This window comes from Antechinus flavipes, chromosome 6 (assembly GCF_016432865.1).
Source record: "Antechinus flavipes isolate AdamAnt ecotype Samford, QLD, Australia chromosome 6, AdamAnt_v2, whole genome shotgun sequence".
Lineage (NCBI taxonomy): Eukaryota > Metazoa > Chordata > Mammalia > Dasyuromorphia > Dasyuridae > Antechinus > Antechinus flavipes.
The window spans coordinates 253,378,752-253,395,540 of NC_067403.1; the positions used below are offsets into that span (position 1 = coordinate 253,378,752).

Consider the following 16,789-nt stretch of genomic DNA (forward strand, 5'->3'; position numbering starts at 1 on the left):
TCTTCCAATTTTTATTTTCCTTTATGGAACTAAGATATCAGAATAGTTTTCCTTGATAATTTCTTGAAATATGATGTTTTAGGTTCTTTTTTATCATGGCTTCCAAGTAATCTAATAATTCTTAAATGATTTCTCCTGGATCCATTTTCCAGGTCAGTTGTCTTTTCAATGAAATAGCTCACATTTTCTTCTATTTTTCTCATCTTTTGTCTTTGTTTTATTGTTTCTTGGTGTCTCGTGGAGTCATAAGATTTCACTTGCTCAAATCTAATTTTTAAGGAATTTTTTCCTTCAGTGAGATTTTATACCTCTTTTCACATTTGGCCAACTCTACTTTTTTAAGGAGTTCTTTACTTCAGTGAATTTTTGTGCCTCTATTATCATTTGGCCAGTTGTGTTTTTTAAAACTGTTCTATCTTCATTATTTTTGTGCTTTTCATAATTTTCTTGCATCATTTTCATTTCTTTCCCCAATTTTTTTATACCACTCTGATCTCTTTCTTTAAATCTTCCAGAAATTCTTGTTGGGTTTGGGTCCAATGAGTATTTTTCTTTGAGATTTGGTTTATGGCTGTTTTTCTATGATCGTCTTCTTCATAGTTTGTTTTTTTGGTCTTCCCTGCCACCTCTAGCACTTCTCTCTGCCCTGGAACTGTAACTTAGAACTGTGAATGAGCACAAGAGTTGCGAGTCAGTGTCATCTGTAGTCACTGCTAATAGATCTGACCCTGTTATGGGTTCTGGAGAGCTCTTAAAACTGCTGCTGATGCTGCTCTCAGGCCCCAATGTCGGTATCACCGATACTTCTGTAGACTTCCTAAATCATCTTGGGCTGAGAAAATGTCTCGCCCTCACTTCTTGTTGGCTCTACAACTCCAAAATGTGAGGTCGGTGTTATTTTAAAGTTTTTGGAGGGTAATGTAAGAATGCATCTGGATTGCTGCCCATGCTCTGCCATCTTGGCTCTGTCCAGTCATGACATTAGCTTTTGGCCTGACATATAAGATGTTTTCCAGGGCTGGAGGTAAAGGGGGAGGGAATTCCACTTCACAGCCTTACGGAACTGGCTCTGGGTTAGTCTAAGCTTTCCAGACTTTTAAACAACAGGAAAGATCTTGGGGACCACAAAGCACAACGTCCTCATTTTATAGAGAAGGAAAACGAGACACTAGAAAATGCTATATCCAGGATCAGCCAGTTAGTAAATGGCAGAGGATTCAGAATCCAGGTCTTGTGACATCCCGCCCAGGGGCTGATTTGGGTTTGATCCCGACTGATTTTTAAAAATTTCTTCCAGGCATTTTCTTGCCGTTCAGTATTTCCTTGGGTGGTCAGAGGCGGCAGAGAAGAGGGAGGTAGCTTTCAGTTTCCTCATCTGTCAAATAGCCTCTCCCTCTATCTCTTGTGAGGATCAAATGAGGTCATGGATATAAAGCATTCTATTTGGGAGGTCTGCTGAGGAGCAGTTTGTATCCTCAGAGGGAGCAGCCATTTCCAGGAGAGCAGAGAGCCATCTCTGGCCCAGGGGTACCCAGTTAGCCAGCCCTTAGTGACCCTGGATGTTTTAAGCTGCCTTCAGGTAGTAAAGAAAAGGATTTTCCATCCATATTTTAAACATTTGCTCATTCAACATCTAGCCAGCATTTATGAAGCGCTTGCTGTATGCTGCTGGAATACCAAAAGGGGCAAAAATCAGGCCCTGCCCACAAGGAGCTCCCACGATAACAGGAAGAACAACACGCAGACTTTATGTATAAATAAGCTCCATACACAATCGATTGGAATTAAAAGGAGGCAGGCACAGGAATTAGGAGGAATTGGGGAAGACTTCCTGCAGACGGTGGGACTTAGGGAAACCGGGAGTTAGAGCTGAGGCGGGGGAGAGCGCTCCAGGAAGAAGGGATTACTCGGCAAAGGGAGCTAAGGGAGCCTCTTGAGCAGAGCAGAGACATAACATGGGCTCGAGGCGTCTCCCTGGACTCCATTGCTCGATGATGTGCCGGGCAGCCCTTGTGCTCTCTCCCCAGAACCTGTCAGCACAGATATCTCAATCAAGTAGGGAACTTTTGCCAGGTTAATATCCTGGTCCAGCGTGGGCCAACCAATGAAAACCCTTCTTTGCTCGAGCAAGCATTCTTGGGAAACGTTCTTGGCACAAGCCGGGACTTTGGCAAATCTGCCATCTGTGTCCGGATCTCTACCTCGGGAAGCGAACAAGCCAGCTGTGGCTTGTCAGTGATCTTCAGATTAATCGGGCAAGAAGGAGTGCCTCCCACCAAAGCCGGGGCCCTGGGCTTGTCGTTCCGAAAACGGACAGCCTCCCTTGGGAATGGCCGGATCCCACGCGAGACAGATAAATGGAGAGCAGGTGCAGGTGTCTAATCGTAACGGCCACAGTCATCCGTTACTTTCCCATCCAGCCATCCCAGCTTATTTCAGTTCTGAGAAGAAAACTCGGGCTGGGGAACTGGGACAGAATTAGTGGCTTATGGCTGGGCTGGTGCTGGAAGGTCAAGTTAGGATTCTGCCCCAGATAGCACTTTAATTATCCACTTTAATGTCTCTGGGCCTCCTGCTAAAAGGATCTGAGCGGATAATCTCTAGATCTCTTCTCACTGCACTATGACTTTTCATGGATTTAGAACTAGAAAAGGCCTTGCCAGTTATCTGGTCTATAAAATATCCCAGCTGGAAGAGGGACTGCCTAATCCAATCTTCTTTTACAGAAGAAGAAACAGGTCACAGAGTTCCCTTTTTTTTTTTAATGGAGAGACTTCCCTTTCCACTTAAAGGAGGAGAGAAAAAAAAAGCCTTTTTTAATTCAATGTCTTTTGTTTTTTATATTGGCGATTTCTGGAAATGTCTCTTCCCTGTCGCCCATCTTCCTCTCCAGATTAAACCCTCCCTTGTTGCAAAGAAAAACATTGAAGCAAAAACAAGTATATAGTTGTATAGATACTCAGTATATATACTCAGAATATATATATTCAGTGTATATCTGACAGTGTATCCAGCATTCTGCCCTGGTAGCCTCCACTTCTCTTTTAAGACTAGAGAGATATATTTCATTACCCATAACAGGTTTCTTGATGGCTCTGTTTGACTTCTTTATCTTTTAAGGGATTTTTTATGAACATAGTATATAGTGGATTCTCTTTTTTTTATGTATCGGATCACCCCTACCCACAGTTCCTGGCTGTCTTTGCCATTGTGTCTTTTTAATTTTTTTAATTTAATTTTTTTGCCGAGGCAATTGGGATTAAGTGACTTGCCCAGGATCACACAGCTAGGAAGTGTTGCCATTGTGTTTTGATTTTTTTTCTGGTGCCGGTGCTCGGGATGGATGGGCCATTTCCCAGAACTCCAGGCTCCGGCCAGCATCAGGTCCCAAATCAGGGCCTATCAGCCTCATCCCTGCCCTTTCCCTTTCCAGGGAGCCTCGGCCAACTGGTGGAATCATCGGCACTTCCAGCATCACGCCAAGCCCAACATCTTCCAGAAGGATCCCGACGTGAACATGCTCCACATCTTTGTCCTGGGCGAGTGGCAGCCGGTGGAGGTAAGAGGAGGAGGAGGGAGGGAGCTCCTCTGAGTAGTGAGGTATAATAAGAAAGTGGCACAAAAATGGGGCTCTCGGAAAGGCCCAGCATGACTTCAGCTAGGGCCGTGCTCCCTCCCCTTGCTAATCTAGAAGGCTTGGGTTCAAATCTTACTCAGTTTCCTCATCTGTAAATGAGTGGAGTTGGGTTAGATCATCGCTTGGGTGCTTCCCCACTTTAAATGCGTGATACAGTTGTCTGAGGTACTTTTGACCCCAGGTCTTCCCAGCTCCCAAGTTTAAGGTTCTGTCTGTCATCTGCAGGAGCGTTTATCAGTTCCTAGGGAAGCCCAGATCTCATTTGGAATCTTAGCCCTGGAAGGGAGCACAGAGGTCACCCTGAACCACCCATACCTAAACATAGATTTTCAACATGGGGAGAAGCGGTCATCCTCCTGTGCTTGAAGGCCTCCATGGAGGGAGAGACCAATCCCATTGGGAGGCAGTCCCTTTTATTCTGGGAGCTGTTTCCCAGCATCCAGGCATAAACTTTTCAGCTTTCCCCCCTGGCCAAGCAAAGTCGGAGCCTCTGACACGAACAAAAGCAAAGCCCTTGTTCCTCAGGGATCGCCATCTGATGGGGGAGAGACAACAAATAGCCAGTTTTGCAAGGAAGGATAAATCGGAGCCAAGGAAGGCTCGGTCACTGAGGCCGGCGAGAAAGGCTTCTGCTAGAAAGTGGGATTTTAGCTGGGATCTGAAGGAAGCCAGGAGGCCCCGAGGAGGAGGAGGAGTGCTCAAGCAGGGGCACTGCCCGGAGTTGGGAGATGGAGTCCTGAGGGAGGCACAGCTGAGTAGGAGAGAGGGAGAAAAGGGTTGAGGTATAAGAAGCCTGGAAAAGGTCTGATTCCCTTTGCCACAAAAGCCTAGTGGAAAAGGAGGAGTTGGTTCGGAGCAGGAGGGAGCTCCTGGCTCTGCCCGCGGGGGCCAGGAAGAACAGCTATGATTCCCTCGGCCACAGAAGCCCACATCTTTCCAAGTGGCAGCTGTTTTCTGGCCAGACCTGCTAGACCAGAACCTCTCTTCCAACCTCAAAGTCTGGTCTTGCCCTCCCCTTGGGAAACCTTCCGCGGGCCTGGATTGGGGCTTACCTGTGTAGATGTGTAGATAGAAGGAGTGTTTGGAGGCCTGCCACCATGTAAGGGCCTGGAATTCTCTCCGCCTTTAACAAATGGGCCTCCAGTCTAAAGAATCTGTGGGCCCGAGACACGGCTGGGATGATCGTGACCTTGGGAAGGCACTTGATGGCTCCGGACCTCGGTTTCCTAACGTATAGGAATGAGAAGGTTCTTGCAACAACCCTCAGAGGGGATTTCCAAGATCTGATGGCTTGGGTGAATGTCACTAACTTCCCTGGGCCTCAGTTTTTCCTTGCATAAGATGGAAGGGTTACCCTACATGGCCACTGAGGTCTTTCTGATCTTAAGAACTGGTATTGTTGGGTATTTTTTGAATGTGAGGAAAAAAGCAAACCCAAGAAAGAATTGTGAATACAACAATCTCTCTGTCTCTCTGTCTCATATCTCATCTTTGTCTCTCTGAGTCTCTCCATCTCTCCTCTTTCTCTTTATCTCTGTGTCTCTGTGTCTTTTTGTCCCTGTCTCTCCTTTCTGTTCCTCTTTCTCTTTCTCTCTCCTTCCCTTCTTCTCCCCCCCTCCATCCCGCTCTCTTTTTCTCTCCATCTGTCTCTCTTAACATCTGTCTTTACTCTGGTTCTCTGAGTCTCTTTATCTCTCTTTCTCTTTCTTTTTGTCTCTTTTTGTTTGTCATCTCTTTCTTCATCTGTCTCTTTGTCTCCTCTTTGTCTCTCTCCTACTCTGTCTCTTTCCCTCTCTGTCTCTTTTTGTCTCTGTCTTTTTCTCCCCCTGCTCTTTCCCCCACAAAGAACATTTTAAGTTAGCAGTCCTGGGAGTGAATCGCCTCATATTCTCTCTAATGAGTAGACGAGTCACTTGACTTCTCCGTGTCTCAGTAAGTTGAGGGGGCCGGACTCAGTGACCTCTAGCTCTGGGCCTGAGACGGAATCCAATCTGGGTCCGAGTAAGATGGAGTCAGGCAGGCCCCCAGGACACCTTGTCTGGAACAGGCTTATCTTAAATGCTAGGGGTTTGAATTAAAATCAGGTTGCCATTAGCAACAGGATTACTCCTGGCCTTGCCAGCATTGAGATTTCATGGAAATCCTCTTTCCAGAAACAAAAGGCATCCTGTTTCATTTCTGGGGCGGGAGGGGTCTCTGAGCAGGACGGCGGCGTTGTTCCTTCCCATGAAGTCCGGTCTCAGGGGTCGGGGCCCACTGTAGTGTAGTGTTCATTTACTCATCAATCCGGTAAACCTTTGTTTAACACCTGCTGTGGGTTCAGTTCCCAGGGGCCAGAGCTGGGGATTTGAGGACATGACCCCTTTTTTTTTTTGGGGGGGGGGGGACTCTGTCTAGCCAGAGGGATTATGGTTTAAGAGAAACCCTTGAGTCATCGATGGAGAGCTAGGAGAAACGTTAGATGCCACCGAGTTTCCTAGTCAGTTCACAGAGCCCCAGGTGGGGTTAAGTTCTTCCCAGGGTCGCAGACCTTCCCAGGGTCTTGATTTCCTTTTCTTTGAAACGAGTGTTGGACTAAATGGCCTTTCAAGCTCCGGATCTCTGATTCTGTTTCTCCCCCACCGTGCACGCCCTTCCTACTCTCCCTGGGAGGAGAAAACCTGTTAAATACTCTGAAATCCCACTGATGGTGTTGGAATTTAGGACCAGTGTGCTAACATGGAAGCCGTGACGACCCAGCCTTGGTCCGAAGGGGTGGCAATGCTTTATGAGGGGTTGACGATGCTTTATGAGGGGGCAACGATGCTTTTTTTTTGGGGGGGGGGGCTGTCTAGCCAGAGGGATTATGGTCCTCCAAGGGGTCCAAGGGGGTGGCGAGGCTTTACGAGGGGGCAATAATGCTTTACGAAGAAGTGATGTTGCTTTTCGAGGGGCGGTAGCAGTAACTCTAGATTGGTAGCTGGGGGACCGGGACTTAAATCCGATCCCCACCCTTATCTGTGTGAGCTTAGCCAAATCCCTTTCCCTGTCTGGGTCCCAGATCTCCTCTCTGGAAAAGAAGAGGTTTGACCTCCGAGATTTTCTGACATCTTGTGATTAAGCCCATGCCTAAGGAATGTTAAAGCTTGGGATGTTGAAAGGCAGATGGGAGGAGGGGAGGAGTGGGAATAGGGATTTGCTCCAAGGCTGTTGGAGACATCTGCATGGCTGGTTCCCATGGCCCGAACTCAAGTGGAGGCGGCCCAGGGGGGGAAGGGACAGCTGGGAGGAAAGTGTGGAGGTGGAGGATGGTCAGGACTTAGAAGCTCAATGAGGAAAGTCACCAGATTGGGGATGCAGAGCCTGGAGCCTTGAGAGGGCCCCTGGGGTTCTTTATGCTATCAAAAATGATTGGGGATCTGCCCTTGTGTTTATGTGGGTTATTTTTCTGGATATTGACCATATTAGAAATAAAAGCTAAATCTGAATTTGTAGACCCTCGGAAAGGATTTCGAGACCCCAGCATCCTCTGGTCTATACTTGGAGACCCACTGGTCTAGACCACCCCCTACTGTCCATTTTAGAGATGAGACACAGACTGAGAGAGTCAGCGACTTAGCCCACTTCCAGCCCGAGGCCCTCTCCATGGTGCTGGCTCGCCCTCTCTGCCTTAGTAACCTCATCTCCAGAGCTGCATCCTGCCCCCTTCTTGCACCAGATCCCATCCTCCTCCTCACCGGGACCTGAAACACGCCACTGGTCAGTTGAGAATCTAGTGGTTCTAAGTGATGTCACCCCCCAAAGTGCCCAGTTAAGCCGGCTGAGATGGGAAGACTTTTCCCCCAATTCTTTCATTTCCCCTGGGAAGAGAAAGATCTCTTATCTCTCCGGAGAAGATTAAGCTGATTGAATAGATGTGTCATTGTACAAATGGAGGAAAAACAGTTGGGGGAGGTGGCCGGGCCTTTCCAGATAGGTATTCTCAGGCCCTAGCCCCTGGGTACTCTGCCCAGACAGCCAAGGGAGAGCCTGCCTCAACTTACCTTTCTTTCTTAAAGGTAATGCACCCTTCAGGGCCTCCCTTGAGTCCCGAGCTCCCTGAATCTGGGGTGCTGACCCTTTTCCCTATAATCCTTCTCAAGTTGTATCAAAAGGCATAGGATAACAGAATTTAGAACTGAGAGGGCTCTTCCCTGCCTTTTCAACCCCTCATTTTACAGGGAAGGAACCAAGAAATCGGTTCAGATCCATGTAGCAACCACCTGCCTCAGACTCCAATTAGCTCTGTTACTTTAGGCAAGTCATTTTTCTGTGCCTCAGTTAATTACATCTCTAAAATGGGTATAATGCTAATGCTGGCTGAGATGTGGATTGGTAGGCTCAGTGAGAATCAAAAGAGATAAGTAATATCTGGAACGTGGTTTGTCAAGGTCAGTTACAATTGTGTGTCAGGCTTGGGAGACGGAGACAGCCCCTGTCCTTGGCGAGCTCACCTACTCTGGGAGGGAGAAGGGGAGACGTGGACTTCCGCCAGAGTCGTGGCAGACAGAGGTTGTTGAGTCGATCTCCCTTAGGGGACGGATGGGAAAACTGAGTGAGATTCAGAAAAATTAGGGGGCCCAGGATAGGAAAAGGCAGAGCTGGGCTTCCATCCATCAGGCGATTGGTCGTATTTAAGCATCTCATATGCCCTAGGCAGGGAGGGACGGAGTTGGGGAAGGTAGAAGGTGGAACCACGAATAGGATGGAGAGTCCATGCAGGGCATCATGGGAAGGGACTTACCGGTGTTACCCAGCTAATACTGGGCTTTAGGGGGAGATCGGGCTTATTCTCCCCCAGTAGTGGCTGAGGGTGGGAATTGTCCGTAGTCTTGGGCGAAGCTTTAATGTTCCAGATCGGTCATGGAACTGCCCGATAGGGCTTTAAAACCTTACAAAGAATCAGTGATGTCTTTTTCCCTCGCTTTGCATCAGTTCAGAGAAGTCTCCTCTTGCTTCTCTGAAGTCTTCATATTCTTGTTTGTTCTTAGACAGCTGTATTCAATCCCATTCAAGCTAATCAGGGCATGTTTATTAAGCACTTACTGTATGCCAACCATTGTGCTAACCATTGGGATATAAATAAAAGGCAAAAGACAATTCTTGCCCTAAAGGAGCTCCCGCTGGTGGTGAAACAGCATGCAAACAGCTCTGTGGCCTAGAAGAGATCTTTTTTCAGAGTCGATGGAAGGTAATCCTAGAGGGAAGGCCCTAGTCTTGGGATGTCTAAAAAGGCCTTTTTTCATCTGGTGGGATTTGAACGGAGTCTCTTTTTTTCTGAGGCAGTTGGGGTTAAGTGACTTGCCCAGGGTCACTCAGCCAGGAAGTGTTAAGTGTCTAAGGTCAGATTTGAACTCTTCAGGGCTGGTGCTCTATCCACTGCACCACCTAGCTGCCCTGAGCTGGGTCTTGAAGGAAACCAGGAAGAGGAGGCAAAGAAGGGAGGGTGTTCCAGATATGGAGGATAAGCGGGTCCAAGACATGGAGTTCGGAGCTGGACTCTTGGATTGGAGGGATTTTGGCCGAGTCCGAGCTTCGGGGGCCATCCCGTACAATGATGGGTCTTGCCCGCCACGGTCCTTGTTCTCCAGGCCTGGGCGGTCCATCCAGTGTTCACGCCCAGGCTGCAGAGTTCCCGGAGGATCCGGCTGGCCGCTGGCCCGCCATGCTGCTTGGGCTGCCAGGACTTGTAACCACAGACTGGGCTCGGCCCCACCGGTGCTTACTCAACCCAGAGCTGAACGAGTCCCCGGGGAGATTTGCCAAGGCCGCTGTCCTCAACTACACTTTGGCCCTTGGCAGTCCTTGGCAGCGAGGCCGACCCTCCTCCTCTTGTGCCGTTTGGTCCCAGGGCCCCGAGGCTCACGGCCCTTCCCACCTGCACCCTTTGCTCTGACTCACTGTCCGGGTACGAAAGCCGGCCAGATCAGTTCCGGGCCCGGACGAGTCCCGCCGGGGCCGGCCCTGGGCCTTGACACAATGTGGGTCTTGGCTGAGGGGGACAGGAAACGGTGTTCCACTTGGGTGGGTTTGCCCCATGGACGTCCCTGCCCGAGAGTCCCTCCCCTGCCGGAGGTGTAGTATAGCAGGTGGGCAGCTAGCCCGCGCTGTCGGCTGGCGTCCAGCCGTCGTCGCCAGAGCTCGGTTGGGCTTCAGAGCCAGGCCAGACTGGCTTTTCATCCGGCGCTGTTCTGCTAATGCAAATACAGGGGTGTCGGGGCCTGGCACATTGCGAGGGCTTGATAAAGGTGGCTTTATGCCGCATCGGGTGCTCCCGAGTGAGCTCAGGGAGAAGTTCTGATCCTCAGTCCTGGCCTTCTGCAATTGATTGTTTATTTCAATGGAGAACTTTACATTTATCTTCCTCAAATGTCCTTTGGGGAAGTTTGGCCCCTCCTTCTAGCCTGCTGAGATCCCTTGGGATGTGATACTTACCACTCCTGCCCGGGTTGATGTTGGATACAACAATAAACCCCCCAGACTCCTCCCCCCCCCCCCACTACCACCACCTGGCCAGGGTCAGGAGTCCAGACAATTCTAACGATTTCCCTTCTCTCCTCTAGTACGGCAAGAAGAAACTGAAATACCTGCCTTACAACCACCAGCATCAGTACTTCTTTCTGAGTGAGTACAGTGGCCGGCCCCGGGTCGCCCACCCTAATCCTGTCCCGGGCCCCAGACCCTGCACGCCCTCTGCCCCTCCCCCATTTGTGACCAGGGGACACCTCCTTTCAAGTGAAGAGAAAAGCCGAGAGTTCATAGGATATGAGAGCTGGGAGTAGTAGCAGTAATAACAATCATAGCCCCCATCTAATAATTACTTTATATTACCATAACGGTTATAATAAGCATAATAATAAGCAATCCCATCTAATAATAAGAATGATATATTAGTAATTAGTACATATCATGTTATATTATAGGATTATAATTAATAACAACTAGAGAACTCGTCTAAAAGTAGTAGTGTAAGAGTAATAACAATCATAGATTCCATCTACTAATTATTTTATATAGTAACAATTGTGATTAAAACAGTAATAGGCGAGCTTATCTAACAATAGCAGGCTAATAATTAGTACTTATCGCATTGTTATATTCTAGGATTATAATTACCAATAACTGGAGAACTCGATTTAATGGTAGTTCTCCACTAAGAGTAATAACAATCATAGATTCCCCTAATTATTTTATATCATTGTAACAATTGCGATTAATATAATAATGGGGGAACGCATCTAACAGTAAGAATATGTTAATTAGTGCATATCATATTGTTATATTCTAGAATTGTAATTAATATTAACTGGAGAACTCATCTTACTGTAGTAGTGTAAGAGTAATAACAATCATAGATTCCATCTAATTATATTATTGTAACCATTGTGATGAACAATAATAGTATAATAATAATAATAATGACATGTTAATTAGGACATATCATATTGTTATATTCTAGAATTATACTTAATAATAATTGAAGGATTCATCTAATAGTAATAGTAGTAAGAGTAATAACAAACAGACTCCATCGTAACTGGAGAGTATCTAATAGTAATAGGAGTAAGGGTAATAACAGTCACAGACTCCATCATAATTGGAGAGTATCTAATAGTAGTAGAAGTAAGAATAATAACAGTCACAGACTCCATCATAATTGGAGAGTATCTAATAGTAGTAGAAGTAAGAATAATAACAATCATAGACTCCATCATAACTGGAGAGTATCTAATAGTAGTAGAAGTAAGAGTAATAACAATCATAGACTCCATCATACCTGGAGAGTATCTAATAGTAGTAGGAGTAGGAGTAATAACAATCATAGACTCCATCATACCTGGAGAGTATCTAATAGTAGTAGGAGTAGGAGTAATAACAATCACAGACTCCATCATAACTGGAGAGTATCTAATAGTAGTAGAAGTAAGAGTAATAACAAACAGACTCCATCATAACTGGAGAATATCTAATAGTAGTAGAAGTAAGAGTAATAACAAACAGACTCCATCATAACTGGAGAGTATCTAATAGTAGTAGTAGTACATATCATATTGTTATATTTTAGGCTTATAATTAATAATGACTGGAGAGTATCTAATAATAGTACAAAAGTAATAACCGTCGATTTCATCGTATTATTGTAACAATCGTGAGTAACATAATATTAGGAGTTTCTATCTAACAATAAGAATAATATATTAATAGTATATTGTCTCATAAATATACAGATGGAAATATTATCTAATAGTGGTAATCACAATCATAAATTCCTTCTAATAATCTATATTTTCATAATGATTGGAATGAATAATAGGCTCTCCCATCCAATAATATCGATATATTGATGATTAGTATGTATTACATTGTTATGATCATTGCCATTTATTTAATAATTGGAGATCTCACCTAATAATAGAATGATCATATTATATATACCATATTTCATGATATAATATGACATGTAATATTATATTGTTATTTATATTATAGTGATTTCATTAATATTGGGGGATGCTAAATAATAATAATAGATTAATTATAATAACTAGTATTAATTAATACTATGTCAATAATAGACACTCCACAAAGCAATCTATTGAAGGGAGATTGCATGTAATAATAAAGAATGGATATACACCGATCATTAGTGTGATTGATAGGATAATATTGACATGAATCATGGGAGATTCCATCCAGTTATGAGGGTGACATATCTAGGATCTATAAACTACAACTCGCTGTCCCCTCCCTGGAGCATTGGGAGGTAAGGGCTGTTACTATCCCCATTTTACAGATGAGGAAACCGAGGCAGCCAGCTAGTAAATGGTCTAAAGCTGGAATGGAACTCGGCCCTTCCTGACCCCGGTTCAGCTCCACCTCTGCCTCCTTTCCCCTTTCTCTCTCTGTGAGAGAGATCTTTATTCCCATTTTTTAAATGAAGAAATGGAGACGCTTTAAGTGAACAAAAAAGTGTTTGTGCTTTGCTCAGAGGCGAATGGAGTACAGAGCCGGGCTCCCGACCCCGGTTTTAGGTCTCGCTCGGCTTCCCGGCTCGTCACCCCGTGAAATGGTGCGTTTTATGGCTGGGGAAGCCGAGTCTCTCGGAGGGTGTCCCGCCGACGGTCCTGGAGCTCGTGGGCGGCCCAGCTTGGGTCTCCCGGCCCCACGTCCCACGCGCTGCCCGCCCGCTCCCGCTGCAGATGAGGAAACGAGCCCGGAGAGCGCGAGCCCCGTGTCCTCGGTCCCGCGAAGGTTTGGGGCCGAGCCAGAGCAGCTCTAGCCTCCCGGCGCTCGCCCGGTCCTCTTCGCTACGATGACTCCCCAGATTTCCTCAGCACGATATCCTCGTGGCCGTGGTCAGGGGAGTCGGCCCCAGTGGGTCCCTGCGCACGCGCAGAAGGGGCCCGGGGCGGGCAGGCTCGCTGACGGCTCGGACCCCCATCCCCCGCCCTTCTCAGAGTCCCCCCTTTTTCTCCCCCCGCAGTTGGGCCCCCGCTGCTCATCCCGCTGTACTTCCAGTTTCAGATCATCATGACCATGATTGTGCGCAAGGATTGGGTGGTGAGTCGATGTCCGCAGGCGCTGGGGCCGGGGGGAAAGGGGGGGGTTCACTTGGTGTCAGACCTCGGGAAGGGGGCGTTCCCACCTGCTGGGAGCCGGGCAGTGTGTGCGCCGGCCGGAAGGCCCGGGGTCCCCCAGAATCGGCCGCTCTCCTTCCCTGTACGGAGTGGCTGGAGGGGGGAAGCCTGGCGCTCGTCTGGTCTGAGCCCCTGTTCAGGAAGCGGATCCCAGGGAGGTTAAAGGCCTTGCCCAAATTCACACGGGTTAAGAGCCAAGGCAGAATTCGAACTCGGGCTCTTGCCTCTAACTCTGATTCTGGGATTGTTATAAACCCCTGGGGGAGTTTGGGGGGGATCCTCTGCAGGGACCAGCATCGGGTAGAATAAGGGATCCGAGCTCTGGGAGAGCCCCAGACAAGGAGAAGCGGGTGTGAATCCTCCCGCCGCCCTGCTCTCTGTATGATCGGGCCAGCCCCTTCTCTTCGCTTTAACAGGGGCTCCCTAGAAGGTCCCAGCGCTGCATCTGACGTCAGAGCAGTGGCTTTGCATCGCCCCCCAGATGCAACCTGAAGAAACTCATCTGACTTAATGCGTCCTCAGTTTCTTCATCTGTAAAATGGGCTCATGGTGGCTACACTGCTCCCCCCTAGGGTTGTTTAGCCTCTCCAATGCGATAACTTCTTAGTGCTTTGTGTAGAGCCTGGAAAGTGCGTACACACACGTGCTCTCACACACATTCACACATACACACGTGCTCACACACACGTGTGCTCTCACATGCTCACACAGTGCTCTCACACAATTCACACATACACGTGTGCTCACACACATGTGTGCTCTCACACGCTCACACACATGCTCACACACGTGCTCTCACACACGTGCTCTCACACACGTGCTCACACACGTGCTCTCTCACACACGTGCTCACACACTCGTGCACACACATGCTCACACGCACACACATGTGGTCTCACACACATGCATGTGCACACACTCAAACGTGCTCTCACACACATGCGTGCTCACACACGCACACACTCACATGTGCTCTCACACACGCACACGCTCACATGTGCTCTCACACGCATGCTCATACACACGCGTGCTCACACACGTGTGCTCACACACTCACACACGCATGCTCACGCACGCACACACACACACACACACAACATCGACCCGTGGGAGGCTCGCTAATCGTTTGCCCCTCTCCCTAGGACCTGGCCTGGGCCATCAGTTACTACACCCGCTTCTTCATCACCTACATCCCTTTCTATGGCGTCCTGGGATCCCTCTGTTTGCTCAACTTCATCAGGTAGCCACCTTCCGCCGACCCCCGGGAGAGCCGGGGTCCCCCGCCCTTCGCTCGTTGCCTCAGACTCGGCCCCTTGGCCGAGGGCCGGGAGCTCAGGACAGGGGCAGGGCAACGTGGGGACCAAAGCCCCAAGCCCCGAGCTCCTCCTCCTGACGACGGAGACCCTGCCCGGGTGCCCGCTGCCGGCTCGTAGCCGTGGCGACGTCGGGCATGGAGCGCGTGGGGAAGCGCCCGCCCGTCACCTCGGGGACCGCGGCCTTCCGTCGCTCTCCTGGCTGACCCCGGTGGGCGACGGGGCACTGGCCTCTCCGCCCCCCCCTTCCCTGGGCACATTCAGAGAGCCGGTTGTGTCCTCTCGCCAGATTCCTGGAGAGCCACTGGTTCGTGTGGGTCACGCAGATGAATCACATCCCCATGGACATCGATCGGGAGAAACACCAGGACTGGCTCAGTTCCCAGGTGAGGCGGGGGCGGGGATCCCGGGTCTGTCCTCCCTTCCCCCGTGGGGGGGGCGCATGAAGGCTGCGACCTCGCTGGCCCCTGTGGACCCTCGTTTGACTTGGCTCAGTAAACGAATGGAACCCACTGCTGGGGGCTCGCGCGTGGCTACGGTGGAGCCCAGGATCGGTCCAGCTCTGGGATGAGCGGGGGGAGGGAGTCGGGGGGGGGGGGGGCTGCCAGCCCGAGGGGCTCAGAGGGGCCAGGGACGGTCTTGTCTCACCTAGAAAAGTGCTGAGTGGGCGTGAGCAGCTCATCTTTACTTATGCTGTGGAGATGATCATGTTATAAGCGAAGAAGCTGTTTAGGTAATGAGGTAGAGAATATCTGTGAGGTTATTTGTGTGGAGACGATACATATGAGGTGGGCATTTAGTGGGCAGGTAACTTATGAGGAAGGTGGTAAGGCCCGGAAGTGCCGTCCGGGGAGGGATTCGCCTCCTTCCTGGTCCCCGCAGGCAGAGCTGCGTGGGATGGGGCTAAGGGCCGAGGGAACCCTTGCGGGGAGGGGGCCGCCCCCCTGGGAAGGGTCCCTCAGAGCCGGGAGGTTCCTGCCGCGGGGCCCGGTCGGGGGCGCCACAGAGGGGCCCTTCCAGCTGTGATGTGGGGGTTCTGGCGCCGGGCTCCTCCCTCCCCCTAAGCTCCCCTCTCCCCGCAGCTGTCGGCCACTTGCAACGTGGAGCAGTCTTTCTTCAATGACTGGTTCAGCGGCCACCTCAACTTCCAGATTGAGCATCAGTGAGTGCGGTGGGGGCCGGACACGGTGGGGGCCAGAGGGAGGTCGGGAGGGGGAGGGGGCGGTGGGGGCCAGAGGCTTGAGAGCCTGGGTCTCTGACTCATAGGGGATGAATAAAAGCTACCTGCTTTATGCCTCCCACACGCACGTGCCGGCTGTGCCCACGTGTGCCCGGAGGCTTCCTGCCTGTGCCTCCCGTGTCCTGAGCTGCCTCTGGGGCCGTTGTGGCCCCGCGGAGGGTCAGAGACCCGGCCGGAAGCTCGACAGTCGCCCCTAAGCCCGACCCTCTCTGGCCGCGGAGCCGGACGGGTCACTCCCCTGCCCCGTGTCCCGGCCCCTCTCTGAGACGATCCCCGCCCCGCAGAAGCCGCCCCCTGCTCCCTGCCAGCCAGGAGCCGCACTCGGCTTCCAATAGGAGATGATCCGGGTTAAGTTCCCGCCCTCCCATAGGCTGGCGATTTCCTCACTGGTCCTCTCTGACCGGCAGTTTCTTCCTCTGAGGGGAAAGGGGCCCGGAGGGTTCCCCCTGCTCATGTCCCTCTCCCTTCCCCAGTCTCTTCCCCACCATGCCGCGCCACAATTACCACAAGGTCGCCCCGCTGGTCAAGTCTCTGTGTGCAAAGCACGGCATCGCGTACCAAGAGAAGCCCCTCATGAGAGCCCTCCTGGACATCGTGGGGTAAGCCGGGGGCTCGGCCGTGGCAGGCCCTGGTGCCCGGGGGGGCGAGTGGCTCCCGGGCCCGGGCCAGAACTCGGGCTCTGAGGGGGAAAGGGGCTTGTTCTGTCTGATGGAAGGCCTGGATTCGAATCCTGGCTCTCATTAGAGAATCAGGGAACCCCCATCTTACAGATTGGAAAAGTGAGGTTAGGCAAGGTGAAGGGACTTGTGGAAGCCAGACAGACTTTGTCCCGGGGGATTCTGGGCCCCAAACCAGAAGGACCCGGCTTCACCCCCCCACCTGATTGGCTGACACCTGTAGGAGCCGAGTTCTAATCCTCATCCTGCAAAAATAGCTTGTGTAG

General features: G+C 50.0%; 1 protein-coding gene across 1 annotated transcript in view; it reads left to right on the forward strand.

Moving 5' to 3' along the window:
- The window catches only part of FADS2 (fatty acid desaturase 2), a 40,090-nt gene that overhangs the window by 20,414 nt on the left and 2,887 nt on the right, over window positions 1-16,789 (forward strand). The window contains exons 5-11 of the mRNA XM_051967167.1: window positions 3,434-3,559; window positions 10,219-10,279; window positions 13,140-13,216; window positions 14,436-14,533; window positions 14,896-14,992; window positions 15,689-15,768; window positions 16,320-16,445. Coding sequence (XP_051823127.1) covers window positions 3,434-3,559; window positions 10,219-10,279; window positions 13,140-13,216; window positions 14,436-14,533; window positions 14,896-14,992; window positions 15,689-15,768; window positions 16,320-16,445 — 665 coding nt within the window. The remainder of the gene's footprint in view (window positions 1-3,433; window positions 3,560-10,218; window positions 10,280-13,139; window positions 13,217-14,435; window positions 14,534-14,895; window positions 14,993-15,688; window positions 15,769-16,319; window positions 16,446-16,789) is intronic.